Source organism: Drosophila busckii, chromosome 3R (assembly GCF_011750605.1).
Source record: "Drosophila busckii strain San Diego stock center, stock number 13000-0081.31 chromosome 3R, ASM1175060v1, whole genome shotgun sequence".
In the NCBI taxonomy this organism is placed as follows: domain Eukaryota; kingdom Metazoa; phylum Arthropoda; class Insecta; order Diptera; family Drosophilidae; genus Drosophila; species Drosophila busckii.
In genome coordinates, this window is record NC_046607.1 from 13,178,029 (window position 1) to 13,192,528 (window position 14,500).

Sequence of the window (14,500 nt, forward strand, 5' to 3'; positions counted from 1 at the left end):
TTGTTACTTAATACATAATGCATAATTAAAAAATGTAAACAAAAAATCCTTCGAGCCGGATTTGAACCAGCGACCTATGGATATCAATATTGCATTAAGCTACCTTACTACAGTCCACCGCTCTACCAACTGAGCTATCGAAGGGGTGAAGGTGGCGTTGTCTAAAGACCAGTCGGAGCAAAAGCGCAGAAACCGTTACTAAATAATTTTCGAAATATTAATAGCTTTTGTTTCACAGCTCAATGAAAAGCTCTCCAATGTGCACGGGCTAGTTTTTAATCCACAATCACAATTTTGCTGACGCTTAAAATAGAATTCGATACGTGAAAAATCCCACTTAACTTTTTAAGTTTGAATTGCAAGCTTATCAGGCAAGTTTAATTATGCTCTTATAGTTTTTTTTAGTAAACCAATTTTCTATCAATATTTTGGCAGCGAGAGCTTAGATCATTGTTAAGAGTGCTAATAAAAACGTTTTCTGTTCTTTCAATATCAGTTCAGTTCAAAGCACTAGTGTTGTATAAGCGTCTTTCGATTGGCTGAATAAGTTCATTTGCTCGTGAACGATTTAACACTGGTCAAACTTAAAAGTCTTAACTCACACAGACAGGCCTCACTATTGCTCCCCCAAAAAGCGGAACCAGCGGTAACGGCAGTTTAGTTCCAGACGCCGGCTGCAAAGGTTCACTCTGCTCTCCAGCAAATAATTTGGAAAAAACGAAACTTTTAATATCAAGACGGCATTTGTATTGCCTACGCTTTGCAAAAATAAAAGTTTTACTCTCTGGTTAACTAACCACCGCAAGCTTTCCAAGTCATTGCTGCTGCCGAGAACAACAACAAACCAAATTGTTGTCAAGATGTCGTACCACAAGCCAGAAGCCAAAACTGTGCAGGATTTGAAGGACCTTGCGCATAAGCTGCGTATTCATTCCATAACCTCCACGGACGCCTCAAAATCTGGGTAAGCCTTTCAATACAACAATTACTTTTCAAAGCTGTGCACCTTGGCCACTTGTTGCGCGATCGAGCTGCACTCAGCCGGCAAAGGTGACCCCCCTGGCTTGGGGCTTCTAAGCCACGTGTTTTGTGCAATGCAGCGCCGTTCAAATTAAAAAAAAAAACACGTTCTACTTAGCGTGCAGTAATGCAGACACAAACACATGCATGGAAATATATTCATGTGTTTGTGTTTGTATCGCTTTCAAAATTTGTGCTGATAAGCTGCGTACAGCAATGCAACTGAGAATTTGTATTAATTTAGAGCTAACCTTCCCTGACCTTCAACCCATGCTCTGAATTAATATTTGTAAACATTTGTGCGTGTCGGCTACACACACACGCACACATATGTATATGTATATGTACACACGCTTCGCAGCCGGCAGCCACAGCGGCGTTTCAAACAAAGATTGTGTGCGAAAGCTTTTTGGAAAGCTTACGTCAGTTGGCAACGCGTGATAAAATAACAACAGTACTAATAAGCACCCTAAACTGTCGTTTTTATGACCTTTATGACAATTAAACAAACTAAACTCTGAACATGATAAGCCGCGTACCTACATAATGCATTAACTGCCATAAAGCACTTAAATGCACTTTATCTAATAGAAGTTTTGGTTTATTTTATTTCAATGTTTTTTTTTTTTTTTGCATTTTCATTTTCTGTTGCTTCAGATTAGCCTTGTACAATTTATGACCTCTGCTTGATGGATCAAGTTTTGCACTGATAACCTACAGTTGTGCCGTTAGTCACAGCTTCGATATGAACGATTAGATTTCCTATAGCTTAGCACAAGTGTGTGAAAATTTATTTAACATCAAATGGAGTCACCTTCAGAAAAAGGCTGATACATTTGTAAAAATAATATTTATATTTAAATTTGTCTGTCTCCAATTGACAAATTTATTTATTCAAAGTAAGCAAAATCTTAAGCACGGGAACAACCGGTTTTAAGTTTTGGAAATGTACCCGAAACGTGTCTGCGATAAGCTTTATTTATATTGTTACACGCACACATGCATATGTATTTATGTACATAAATATATCAGCATACATGTGGAAAGACGAGCCCCTCTTTGGGTATAGTGTTACCATGCCGAAATACTGCGCAGATACAACGCAAATAGTCTATGCTGGATCGCAAGCAAAAGTCAACATCGAATATTTGGCATACAGCCAATCTATTTTAAACTCCATTCTCTTTCTCTATTCCTCAGTCATCCAACATCATGCAGCTCTTTGGCCGAGATTATGTCTGTGCTGTTCTTTCAGCAGATGCGTTTGAACCTAAAGCATCCACGTGATCCCTCCAGCGATCGCTTGATCTTGTCCAAGGGACATGCTGCTCCCATTCTGTATGCCGCATGGGCTGAGGCTGGCCTGTTCCCTGTGGAGGAGCTGAAGAACTTGCGCAAGATTGACAGCGACTTGGAGGGCCATCCGACACCGCGTCTGAACTTTATTGATGTGGGCACTGGCTCGCTGGGACAGGGTGTGGCCGTTGGCGCTGGCATGGCCTATGTGGGCAAGAACTTTGACAAAGCCGACTATCGCACCTATGTGGTTGTAGGCGATGGCGAATCCGCTGAGGGTTCGGTTTGGGAATCGCTGCACTTTGCCGGCCACTACGGTCTGGACAATCTGTGTGTGATCTTCGATGTTAACCGCTTGGGACAATCTGAGGCAACATCGCTGCAGCACAAAATGGATGTCTATCGCGATCGTCTGGAGGCCTTTGGCTTCAATGCGCTCGTCGTCGATGGTCATGACATCGATGAGCTGTGCAAGGCTTTGCACTGTGCGTCGAGCACGAAGAACAAGCCCACTGCCATCATTGCCAAGACCTACAAGGGTAAGGACTTCCCCAACATTGAGGATCTCGATAACTGGCACGGCAAGCCACTTGGCGATAAGTCCGCAGAGGTGATCAAGCATCTGCAGGGTATGATTGTCAATCCGAATGTCAAGATGTCGCCTAAGAAGACCTGCAAATCGGGTGCGGCGCCTGAGGTCGATATCACCAATGTCAAGCTGTGCACACCACCCAATTACAAATTGGGAGATTCTGTAGCCACACGCTTGGCTTACGGTACAGCGCTGGCCAAGATTGGTGCTGACAACGATCGTGTTATTGCCCTGGATGGTGATACCAAGAACTCAACCTTCTCCGATAAGCTGCGTAATGCTTACCCGGAACGCTACATTGAATGCTTCATTGCTGAGCAGAATCTGGTGGGCGTAGCCATTGGCGCTGCCTGCCGTCGTCGCACTGTGGCGTTTGTCTCCACCTTTGCCACCTTCTTTACGCGCGCCTTCGATCAGATTCGCATGGGCGCCATTTCGCAGACGAATGTCAACTTTGTAGGCTCCCACTGCGGCTGCAGCATTGGTGAGGATGGTCCTTCACAGATGGGTCTCGAGGACGTTGCCATGTTCCGCACCATACCCGGCAGCACTGTCTTCTATCCCTCGGACGCTGTCAGCTGTGAGCGCGCTGTTGAGCTGGCTGCCAACACCAAGGGCGTTTGCTTTATTCGCACCTCGCGTCCCAACACTTGTGTCATCTACAACAATGATGAGACCTTCACTGTTGGACGAGGCAAGGTTGTGCGCCAGAAGCCCTCCGACGAGGTGCTGCTGATTGGCGCTGGCATAACGCTCTACGAGTGCCTTGCTGCTGCCGAGCAGCTGGAGAAGGAGTGCATCACGGCACGTGTTATTGATCCGTTTACTGTAAAGCCATTGGATGTGGATCTGATTCTGGAGCATGGCAAGCAATGTGGTGGTCGCATTGTCGTTGTCGAGGATCACTATCAGTAAGCAAACATTGCGGTTTTATGTTTTGTTTATAAGTTTACTTATTATTTATTATTTGCTTTACAGGCAAGGCGGTCTGGGTGAGGCTGTGTTGAGCGCTCTGGCTGAGCATCGCAATTACTTGGTCAAGCATTTGTATGTACCCACTGTACCACGCTCGGGTCCACCCACTGTGCTCATTGACATGTTCGGCATCTCTGCTCGCCACATTGTTGCTGCCGTCAATGGCATCATTAAGAAGTAAACAAGCAAATCGTTACTTAAGTCTTGGAATCTTAACTTGGCACTTGGAACGGTACATATTATGTATGTTCATTAAAAAGACAACCTTTATGCATTTCCATTTTCTTTCGAATTTAATAAAAATTCATTTTTGATATCGTTAAAAAAACATATTTTTTATTAATATAAGAAGAACAAGAACTAGAATTTTGAAACATAATTTTAATTAATAATGTTATAAAAATATTGCACAATAATACTTAAATATTTATTTATGTCATGTGTACATAAAAAAGCTTAGTATTAATACATATTTTATATGGTCAGTAATTCCATAAGCTTATCCAATGAAGGATATTCATCATCGTCATTTAAAATTTGATCCGCAATTTGCATTTTATTGTTTTGTACAACTTTTATGTGGTTATCTATAGACTCACTGCAGGTGAATCGATAAATATGAGTATTTTTTGTTTGACCCTCTCGGTGTATACGATCTATGGCTTGGTGCTCCAGTTGAGGGTTCCAGTGTGGATCTAACAATAGCATATGATTGGCAGTGGTAAGGTTAAGGCCGACTCCTCCAGCTTTAATAGATAACAGTAAAATGCGCTTATTGGGATTGTCTTTAAATTCTTTTAAAGTTTGATCACGTTCATTAGTTTTCATTTTGCCATTATATTGAAGTATTTCAAGATGCATTTGCTCCAAATACAGCTTCACTATTGACAAAAACTTGGTCCACTGAGAAACAACTATAATTTTATCGCTTGTATTTTTCAACAATCTATCAAGAAGTGAATACACCTTATCTAATTTAGCTGAAGGAACTTCCAATTCAAATATTTCAGGTTCAGCGCATGCTTCTTTCAACGATCTGCCTAAATCCTGTGGATGCTCTGCATCATCTGGCATAACCATGAGATATGGGTGAGAACAAAATTGTTGACGGCGAGTCATTAGCACTAATAAATCTTTGTTTTTTATTAATCTATCATTTTCGTTTATGCTTCGGGATTTTATATATACTTCGTAAAGCTTAATAAACTCAGCTTTGTCCTCGAGCTTCGAAATAGCTTGTTGCATGTTAGTTAACACAGTAAAATAGTCGTCCTTTATATGTTTCTTTTTCTTTGCACTCTTTGCATTTTCGTCCTTTGGCATATTTTCGTTACTCCAAAGCTCAAAGCGTGTCTTGTGATAGATAGCATCGATTATTTGCATAATTTGTTTTTCCTGCGTCGATAGCTTTACCTTATGCAATTCCACTTTCATTGGCGGTAGGTGAGACAAGCCCAAATCCGTTAATTGATTTTTAGTGCGACGTAGCATATGCTTTTGGAATATTAGTTTCATTAGCTTTGGTCCATAACTGTGTTCGAGAATTTCTTTCCACACATTCACATTTATGTAATGCGGAACTCTGAGGAACTTTAACAGTGCGAACCCATCCATGGGGCTATTTTGTATTGGTGTACCAGTTACCGCCCAGCGATAACAAGCATCAATGTTGGACGCAGCTTTAAATCTTAAAGTTTTTGGGTTGCGAATATTGTGAGCTTCATCCAGAATAAGACGTTTCCACTCAGTGTTAAACAGCCAGCTATTCTTTTGATTTTCATCATAATCTTTCCATTCGGAAACGACAATGCCATATGTAGTGATCACTAGATCGTAATCTAGCAATTCTGTTAAAGTTCCCTTACGACGCTTAGGTCCATGATAAATAAGCGTTTTAATACCGTTGTTGGCCACTTTTGTAGTAGCTTCGATAAACCATTGTGAAATCACACTTAGTGGACAAATTACCAAAGTACCGCCAGTTTCTGATGTACATTTTCGCTTTGCTTCTCTCAACTGATTCTCTCTTGTTTCCTTATCAAATAGTATTAACGCAATCATAAGCATCGTTTTGCCCAGGCCCATGTCATCGCCTAAAATACCACCACGCATGGCTTGAGACTCACGCCATCGCAGCCACCTCAGACCCTTCTCTTGATGATCATGTAATGGTACGTTCAGCCCTTCAACATGTTCGGCATAGTCCGAATCCAAAAATGGTTGCACATCGGGCTCAAAAAGCGCCTACAAGCAATTGTATTAAAAAATTTGTAATATCTTTTACGCATAAGAAAATAAATACCTTTAAGGCAGAACGAATTTCCTTTTTGCCCTTATCTTCCTCTGAGTCAGACTTTTGAACATGCTCTCTTTTAACTTCATCACTTTTGGGGATTGCGTTAATTTAAAAGAAATTAATTTAATAACGTTTAGTATGAGTTGACTTTTGGTTTCTTTATTGTAGCAATGTTTACGTAAAAAGATATGTACATATATAAATAATCTATAAAAAGCGCGCGAAAAAATTGAGTCAATTTGATAACAGTCATATAATATACATATATGTATGTACATTTGTCGTTATGCCAAATTGAATGCTAATTCTGGGAATAACCCAATTATCTATTTCAAATGTTTTCTATATAAATCTTTAAACATTCTTCAAAACACACAAAATAAATTTTATAAGGCTATCTAAGCTTGAAATAAAACCTTCAACTATTTCACAACAGGAAGCAGCTAAGTCAAACACATATATTAATATATATCACATACATATATTAAGGGAGTTCTGAGAAAAATTCGCCCATAGCCATGCAAACACAGTACGAATCAATGATAGTAGATTTATTATATGGACATTAGATTAACTTTTACATACTTCATTTTAGCTACTTTATGTATTTTTCAGAATGCACTGCCAACCTCTTCAAGTGTTTGTCGTCGTTTGACTGCAACCCAACGTTTACAGCCGTATATGTATATGGCGCTCCCTTATCGAAATTTCCAGATGTAGCGCGCTCTCAGTTCCTCGGATTAATCATGCCGTAAAGCTCAGCATTATAAATAAAGAGTAATCCAAAGCAAAATTCTGAAGAGCAGTTTATAATGGGCGCTCTTGACGGCTCTCTTAAAATATTACTTGCATTCATAGAAAATACCAGTCTATAAATGAATAATATATATATATATATGTGTAGCAGTATATTGTAGGTTCTCGCGAAATGCAAAGATTTACTATTTTCTTGACGGCTCTCATAAAATATTACTTGTATTTATACAAAATACCAGTATAAATAAATTCAATTAGTAAACAGTTAAGTTTTCTAGATTCGATACTAGAAACATGTAGGTTTATTTTTAAAGAAATTGATTTCATTTCAACATTATTTGCAGCTGCTTAAGTAGTGAAATGAAATTACATTATACTTTATGAATAGGCAGTTTAAACATGGCTTCTGATTGTATCTTTCTTATAAAAATAAAAAACAGATTACTGCATACAAAATCGTTTGGCACTTGGTCAAATAAATGCTATATATACATATAAGATTGGCATGTTACATGCCGAAAAGTTTTTTGAGATCTTTTAAAGTAAGTCCGTTGCCTCCGGAAGCTTTACCGTGCTCAAGATTGAGCACAACATTGGCAATCTCTAGCTTATAGTCCTGTAGTGCTTTAATACGCTGCTCCACCGTCTCCTTGCACATAAAGCGATAAATAAACGTTGGTTTATTTTGCCCATAGCGATAAATTCGATCCTGCGCTTGGCGCTCTAGCTGTGGATTCCAATGTATATCAATCAACAACAAATGATTGGCTACATTAAGATTGAGGCCTACGCCTCCAGCCGTTAGCGATAACAACAAGACACGCTTGTTGTTGGTTTTATCATTAAACTCTTGTAGAGTAACATTCCTCTCATCAGCATTCATTGTGCCGTTGAATTCTAGTACTTCTTGTCCAATTGTTTCTAAATGCGTTTTGATAATATGCAAAAAGCTTATCCACTGTGAGACGACAATTATTTTGTCATTTGTTTCCTCCAGTAATTGGTGCAGAGTCGCATAAACCTGTTGCAGTTTCGCTGAACGTCGCGTGAGCTCAAAAATTGGATTGCTCGGATGTAAAATCTTCTGAGCAAGTTCTAAATCAATTGTTTCTGAAATACTTTCTGGTGGTTCAGGCTTGATATCATTTTCATCAGCTTTAATGAGCTCTTGCCCATCTTCACATAGCAGATTTATGTTTAGATTTTCGTCGCTATCAAGTATCTCATGTTTCTCATCATGACTAGTCAGTTCTGCCAGCAGATCTGTATTAAGTTCATCCGGCACACTTGTTTTGAAACTATTGCCAGCATAATATGACTCAACGTTGGACAGCATCTGTAGATACAAAAATACATGAGTAAGGAATCGATGAAGACATAGGTCCACACTTACCTTGACCATGAGACCAGGATGGCAGCAGAATTGACGAAGACGCAGCAGCAACACTAAGATAACAATACCTTGAATTTTTTCTCCTGGATTGTAGCCAAGTGAGCGTAGAAATTTGCGATAAATCTCTTCGTGCCTTTGTTCAATTTCGCAATTTAAAAAACTTGGTCTAGTTTCATTTGAGTAATAGTTCAAGTCCTTATTCTGGTGTTCGCGCTGTCTCAAATACTGGGCAAAAAGTTTTATAGAAATGGCTGATAATATCTTATAAACTGCCATTTCTGCAGTTGTGAGCTGTACTTCGACTACATTCATTTGTAGCGGCGGCAGTGGAGGCATATCGCCAGAGGCCTGCAACTGCAGCTTGGTGCGCCTCAGCATGAGTGGCTTGATTATAAAGCTCATGCGTCGATGTCCTTCCATGCCTTCGTTGAGATACTTCCGCCACTTATTGAGGTCCGTAAAGTTGGGTACTTTGAGAAAACTCAGCAAAGCAAAAGCATCCAAAGCGCGATTTTGTATAGGCGTGCCAGTTAGCGCCCAGCGGCAACGTGCATTAATACTGGATACTGACTGACATGTGGCAGTCTTGGCATTACGTATAACGTGTGCCTCATCGAGTATCAAGCGCTGCCAATCCAAGCTAAACAGCCAGGAGTCGCTGCCCGTGTTCTTCCATTCCGATACCACAGTGCTATATGATGTAATAATCAAGTCATTGCTGCGAAAACTAGATAAACTCACTTTGCGTCTGTCCGTGCCATGATAAATAAATACTTTGATAACGTTGCTGGCCACCTTGTTGGAGGCCTCAGCAGCCCACTGCGACATAACGCTCATGGGACAAACTACTAAAGTGCCGGCACTTTTGCGCTGCCGTCCTGGCAGCAATAGTTCATCTTCATCATCGTCTTCACTTTCGCTATCAGGCGATTGAGCTGTGTAGCACATGCGCGGCATCTTGGGAGGTGACACATCAGACTCCTCCCCACTGTCGCTGTCGAATATGCTAAAGCGTTTTTGGCTCAGCACTTTATTTTTAAAAATTTGCAGTTGTTGCTGCCATGCTTTTTTTGAATTTTTGTCATTTTTGGCAACTGGCTTTTGCTTTTGAATCTGCTCCTTGGTGACCAACATAAGTGCAATCATGCTCACTGTTTTTCCAAGGCCCATGTCGTCGGCTAATATGCCGCCACAAATTTTTTGAGTTTCGCGCCATAGCAACCACTTCAGTCCTGTTTCTTGATGCTTTAGTAACTTCACCAAAAGCACTTGGGGTTGTGCAGCGAACTCTGATGAATCGAGTGGACGACCTTCAGGCTCATAAAGTGTCTGTGTCAGATAAAAGTAAAATATTAATAAAAAAAATACATGTGCAAATAATATTTACTTTTAAGCCAGATATGATATTGTTTTTGTGATTATAAAACTCCGCTTCTGAGCCACCAGCATTGTGGCGATGACGATTGATGCCAGAAAAGAGACTTCCCCAGCAAGGCACCTTGTTATTTTCTTCGGTACCTGATGGCTCCTCTTCTCCAATTCGCAACGAATCAATAAATTGAGACAATGTCGTAAGTCGTGCATTTAACTTAACCAAATCTTTTTTAACTTTACGCAAGTCTGCTTTACGTGCATTTGAATTTACGAGTTCTTTGAAATGTTTCTCAACTTTGAGTACTTGTTGCACCAAAGCATCAAAACTTTCCTTTTCTTTAGCATAGACAGTATTGTCCACATGAATTGTGTTTTCATCGTGGGCATACTCTATTTTAAAATCAACTTTTTCACTTATATCAATGGGCTTTGTGTCTTCCAGCAACTTTGATTCCATTAGATTCTCATAGTTTGCTGGTTCGCTCTTAATCTCTGTAATATTTAAGTGTAAAGTTATAAAGCTAATAAGAAATTCAATACATTCGAACCTTTTAAATCCGCTATTGCGTGATTTGTAATATCTTTAAGCTGAGAATTCGAAGATGAGCTCAAGCTGCTTGTGGAACTGTCGATATCTGTAAGGTGCATTCTTTGTAACATAATCTATAAGGTCAAGAGAAACCTTACCAATTATTTCCGACATCTTCGCAACAATTGATTACATTTAACAAGTGCACACAAACAAAACGCAATTTCAAAACACAAAACCAAACAATTTGAAGAACCACAAGTCCTATGAGTGTGACCAAAGTGGGTAAAACAGAAAAAACATATAAATAGACAAGCAGCTGTTTATAGAGCAGCCGCTATCGAGCAGAAACCATCGATATTATATCGATATCGATGCTGCTATGGCCACACTGTGAAAAGACGCCAATTTAAGCATTTCGTGCGTTCAAAAAATATTTAACAATTATTTTATTTCTCAGATAAGAGCGATATTTCTCATTTAGCGTTTTGTGTATGCAAGTCAAGTGTCTACTTCTGCGATAGTTTATGTAGTTGGTCTATGTGAATAATTTAACCTAAATTAAAAATAACTGTAAAATGTCCAGCGACGAGGAATATTATAGCGAAGAGGAAGAGGAAAGCATTATAAGCAATTCTACAGGTATGTTGTGTATACATATATTTGCATACAGATGTGGTTCATAATGGCTACATTATTATTGATTTCGTTAGGACGGTCAGGCCGTAGTAGCACCGGAGGGCGACACAGTAAAAGCAGTGGTCGCTACAGCAGCAATGTGGTTGTCGAGGACACCGAATCTGAAGAAGATAGCCTGCGCCGCTCTGCGCAAAAGGTGAGAGGTCGCCCTGCAGCTATTTTATCGGATAGCGATGAGGAAGATGAGCTGGATGAGCGTCATGTGTCGCCGCGCACGCGCATGAGCATCACAGGCGTGCGGCCGCAAGACATGAGCGATGACTCCAGCGAGATTGATTACAGTGATGAGGAGCAGCAGCAGCAAGAAGAACATAGTACCGATGCTGATGAAACTGTTGATGAGGAGATTGATCGGGAAGAGGCTGCCGCCGAACGCTATCGCAGAGCCACACTTGGTGAGGATCTGCCGCCGCGCTACAGTACACAGTTTGTAAGCAGCATTGAGGAGGAATTGCACTCGACATTGTTTCCTATTCCTGGGCAATCACGGCGTTCAATCTCGCCATCCATAGACTCTTCTGGTAGTGACGTGCTTGTCATAAGCAATCGGGAGACACCAATTGAAATATCGAGCAGCACCGAAGAGGATAGTTTTAACAAGGAAAATATATCGGTGCCCTCATTAAGTGGTCGCAAAAGTCGTAGCTATTCACCACGCAGCAGTGCTGACGTGCCCAAAGCTAGGTCTCCGAAAAATCTGGTGCAGCCGACCATTAAAGCAGCTATCAAAAAGCCCTCGCCAAGTCGTGCCAGTGTAAAAACTGAGCAAGTTTCATCAAAATTCCATGAGAAGGAAGCAAACAAATTAGCGGAATTGCGCTCGCAGCTAAATGAGGCCGTAAAACTATACGACAAAGTGTCGCATAAACTGCCGGATAAGGGCATACAAATAAGAAAGCGCATTGAAACTTTACGGCAAGATATTGAAATTAAGACGAAATATATAAACGGCTTGCAGGTGCGAAATGAGCCACCGAAAATCAAAGTGTCGCAGGCGCGCGGATCCACTCCAAATAAACCTAAAGCTACTGAACTGGACTGGGATGATCTTTCCGCTGCGGTCAATCAAATACAGCCGACACACACTGGCGCAAAGGGCTTGGCTACTTTTAATACCCAAAAGGCGCTTACGTTGGATTCATTGAAGGTAGGACTAAGCATAAGTCAATACCATAACCATAAGTTAATATGATGAAGTCATTTAGAACGGATATCTGAAACGCTTGAACTAAACGGACAGAGCCTGGGCACGCGTTAATGTGCGGGCACTGCTCCATGGGCAAGCGCTGATTAAAATCCTTACAATACACAAGCAGCTGAAAAATAAGCTACATCAAAGCAGTTTTCATTATATATTGGCAGATATTACATTTTATACATTATTTTAGGACATACATGGTTCTTTGAAGGGCTGTCCCGCTGAGAATGTGTTAGCCGATGATCCGGAGGGCTTAAAAGTAAAGCTTATGGATCATCAGAAGCATGCGCTTGCCTGGATGTCTTGGCGTGAACAGCAGCGTCCACGTGGTGGCATTTTGGCCGATGATATGGGTCTTGGTAAGACATTGACTATGATATCCTCAGTGCTAGCATGCAAGAATCATCTAGAAAAAAATCCTGGCACCGAATCCGATTGCAGCGCAGATGAGGAGGAGACTACTAAAAATCTACGCGGCTGGAGCTCCAAGGGACGCAAAGATAGTAAATATACAAAACTTTTATTCAATAAATTTGCTTATTACATGCTTCTTATCATATTAGACTATAACGGAGGCACCTTGGTAGTGTGTCCTGCCAGCTTGTTGCGTCAATGGGAGGGAGAAGTGAACTCCAAATTGTCGCGACATCGTCTAACAGGTCTGCGTGCATCATGGCGCCAATCGCGAGTCAAATGGGCAAACATTTGAAAACCTATGATATGGTGGTAACCACCTACAATATTGTTTCGCGGGAGCACAAGACTAATGGTGCACTCTTTGGTGTCAAGTGGCGACGCATCATATTGGATGAGGCGCATGTTGTGCGCAATTTCAAATCTCAGTCATCATGCGCGGTCAGCGCATTACGCGGCAAGTTTCGCTGGGTGCTTACGGGCACGCCCATACAAAATAAAGAGCTCGATGTCTATGCGCTGCTAAAGTTTCTGCGCTGTTCGCCTTTTGATGATCTCAACACTTGGAAGAAGTGGATTGATAACAAGAGCGCTGGTGGACAGAATCGTTTAAATTTGTTAATGAAATCTCTAATGTTGCGACGCACTAAGGCACAGCTGCAGCTGGATGGCAAATTGAATGATTTACCCGCCAAAGAGATACGCTTAATTGAGATGAAACTGGATACGGATGAGATGAACGTTTATCAAAAGGTGATGACCTATTCGCGTTCATTGTTTGCACAATTTTTGCATCAACGTGCCGAGAAGGATACGATGGCGAATTTCATAAATGATGGCAAAAAGCCCACATATAATCAGATCAAGGATCCCAATGGTGCTTACTATAAGATGCATGAGAAATTCTCACGCATGGCTGGACACGGCAAAGAGGTCAAGTCACATGAAATTTTGGTGCTATTGCTGCGTCTGAGACAAATTTGCTGCCATCCAGGCTTGATTGATTCGGTAAGTTGGCTTGCTAAATTATTATAGCTTTTATATAATTATGTGTTGTCTAGATGTTGGAAGATGAAGGCAATGGAAGTGCGCACGGCTATGATAGTGATGCCTATGCACCGGAAATCGATTTATTAGCCCAGCTCAATAAGCTGGCAATCAGTGACGGCTCCTCTGGCACATCGCGCCGTTCCAGCAGTAGCCGCAAAAGCGTGGGCGATGAAGCGCGTCTGGCCAAGGCTTCGCAGAATGTGCTTAAGCGCAGCAATCCAGTTTTCAATCTAAAACGCCCCTCTAGTAAAATGCTCAAGGTCTTGGAGTTACTCAAAACAATAGTATTTAAGAGTAAGGAGAAAGATAAAGTCATTATTGTGTCGCAATGGACATCAGTGTTGGACATCTTGCGTGAGTTGCTGGAGAAGGAGCGACTGTCCTGCCTAGCACTGAATGGCACCATAGCTGTAAGGAATCGTCAGAGTATTGTAGACGAGTTCAACGATGCGCGCAGCTCAAAGCGCATTCTCTTGCTGTCCCTGACAGCTGGCGGTGTTGGCCTAAACTTAATTGGTGCTAATCATTTGATGTTGCTAGATCTGCACTGGAATCCGCAACTGGAGGCACAAGCGCAGGATCGCATTTATCGTGTCGGGCAGAAAAAGAATGTAATTATTTATAAGATTGTTTGCCTCGAGACTGTCGAGGAGCGCATCAAAGCGCTGCAGGATCGCAAATTGGAAATCGCAGAGGGCGTACTTACCGGCGCCAAGGTTAGCAGTAAGCTTACCATTGATGACTTGAAGGGTCTCTTTGGCATGTAGAGTCAGCAGCCAAATAAATTAATAGTAATTTGTGTTATTGTCAAGTGCCAAAACATTTGAATGAAATACTTCACATGTTGCTTTATTTACAGCATTTTAAATTATTTATTTAAGTCAAAATTTAATGTGAAGCACGTTTTT

At 41.1% G+C, this 14,500-nt stretch overlaps 4 protein-coding genes and 1 non-coding gene across 5 annotated transcripts; 2 read left to right on the top strand and 3 right to left on the bottom strand.

Moving 5' to 3' along the window:
- Positions 1-46: 46 nt before the first annotated feature.
- Trnay-gua lies at positions 47-144 on the bottom strand. Its single transcript has 2 exons — positions 108-144; positions 47-82 (listed from the first exon to the last, which is right to left on the bottom strand). It is a non-coding gene; the product is annotated as a tRNA-Tyr (tRNA).
- A 341-nt stretch (positions 145-485) lies between these two features.
- Positions 486-4,201, top strand: LOC108604421 (transketolase-like protein 2). Its single transcript, XM_017993887.1, has 3 exons — positions 486-964; positions 2,221-3,819; positions 3,887-4,201. Exons 1-3 carry the CDS (start codon positions 861-863, stop codon positions 4,062-4,064), a joined length of 1,881 nt encoding a protein of 626 aa, XP_017849376.1. The 5' UTR covers positions 486-860; the 3' UTR covers positions 4,065-4,201.
- Positions 4,202-4,309: 108 nt separating this feature from the next.
- LOC108602083 (transcription termination factor 2-like) lies at positions 4,310-6,972 on the bottom strand. Its single transcript, XM_017990107.1, has 3 exons — positions 6,765-6,972; positions 6,186-6,267; positions 4,310-6,127 (listed from the first exon to the last, which is right to left on the bottom strand). Exons 1-3 carry the CDS (start codon positions 6,767-6,769, stop codon positions 4,358-4,360), a joined length of 1,857 nt encoding a protein of 618 aa, XP_017845596.1. The 5' UTR covers positions 6,770-6,972; the 3' UTR covers positions 4,310-4,357.
- Positions 6,973-7,241: 269 nt separating this feature from the next.
- Positions 7,242-10,463, bottom strand: LOC108601293 (transcription termination factor 2). The gene is made up of 5 exons (XM_017989192.1): positions 10,390-10,463; positions 10,251-10,337; positions 9,716-10,194; positions 8,329-9,657; positions 7,242-8,271 (listed from the first exon to the last, which is right to left on the bottom strand). Exons 1-5 carry the CDS (start codon positions 10,403-10,405, stop codon positions 7,444-7,446), a joined length of 2,739 nt encoding a protein of 912 aa, XP_017844681.1. The 5' UTR covers positions 10,406-10,463; the 3' UTR covers positions 7,242-7,443.
- A 189-nt stretch (positions 10,464-10,652) lies between these two features.
- On the top strand, positions 10,653-14,466 carry LOC108604776 (transcription termination factor 2). The gene is given in 7 exon segments (XM_017994373.2): positions 10,653-10,873; positions 10,945-12,077; positions 12,319-12,631; positions 12,692-12,786; positions 12,788-12,823; positions 12,825-13,550; positions 13,604-14,466. Coding segments are annotated over 7 exon segments (3,123 nt in total). The 5' UTR covers positions 10,653-10,809; the 3' UTR covers positions 14,360-14,466.
- Positions 14,467-14,500: the final 34 nt, after the last annotated feature.

Excerpts from the sequence above, each read along its gene's own strand:
- LOC108602083 (XM_017990107.1), bottom strand. Across the intron at positions 6,128-6,185 it reads AAATTCGTTCTGCCTTAAAG|GCGCTTTTTGAGCCCGATGT; the intron begins GTATTTATTTTC and ends AATTGCTTGTAG.
- LOC108601293 (XM_017989192.1), bottom strand. Across the intron at positions 9,658-9,715 it reads ATATCATATCTGGCTTAAAA|ACACTTTATGAGCCTGAAGG; the intron begins GTAAATATTATT and ends TATCTGACACAG. Across the intron at positions 8,272-8,328 it reads ATCCTGGTCTCATGGTCAAG|ATGCTGTCCAACGTTGAGTC; the intron begins GTAAGTGTGGAC and ends TTGTATCTACAG.
- LOC108604421 (XM_017993887.1), top strand. The coding sequence starts at position 861 with ATGTCGTACCACAAGCCAGAAGCCAAAACTGTGCAGGATTTGAAGGAC. Across the intron at positions 965-2,220 it reads ACGGACGCCTCAAAATCTGG|TCATCCAACATCATGCAGCT; the intron begins GTAAGCCTTTCA and ends TCTATTCCTCAG. Across the intron at positions 3,820-3,886 it reads GTTGTCGAGGATCACTATCA|GCAAGGCGGTCTGGGTGAGG; the intron begins GTAAGCAAACAT and ends TTTGCTTTACAG.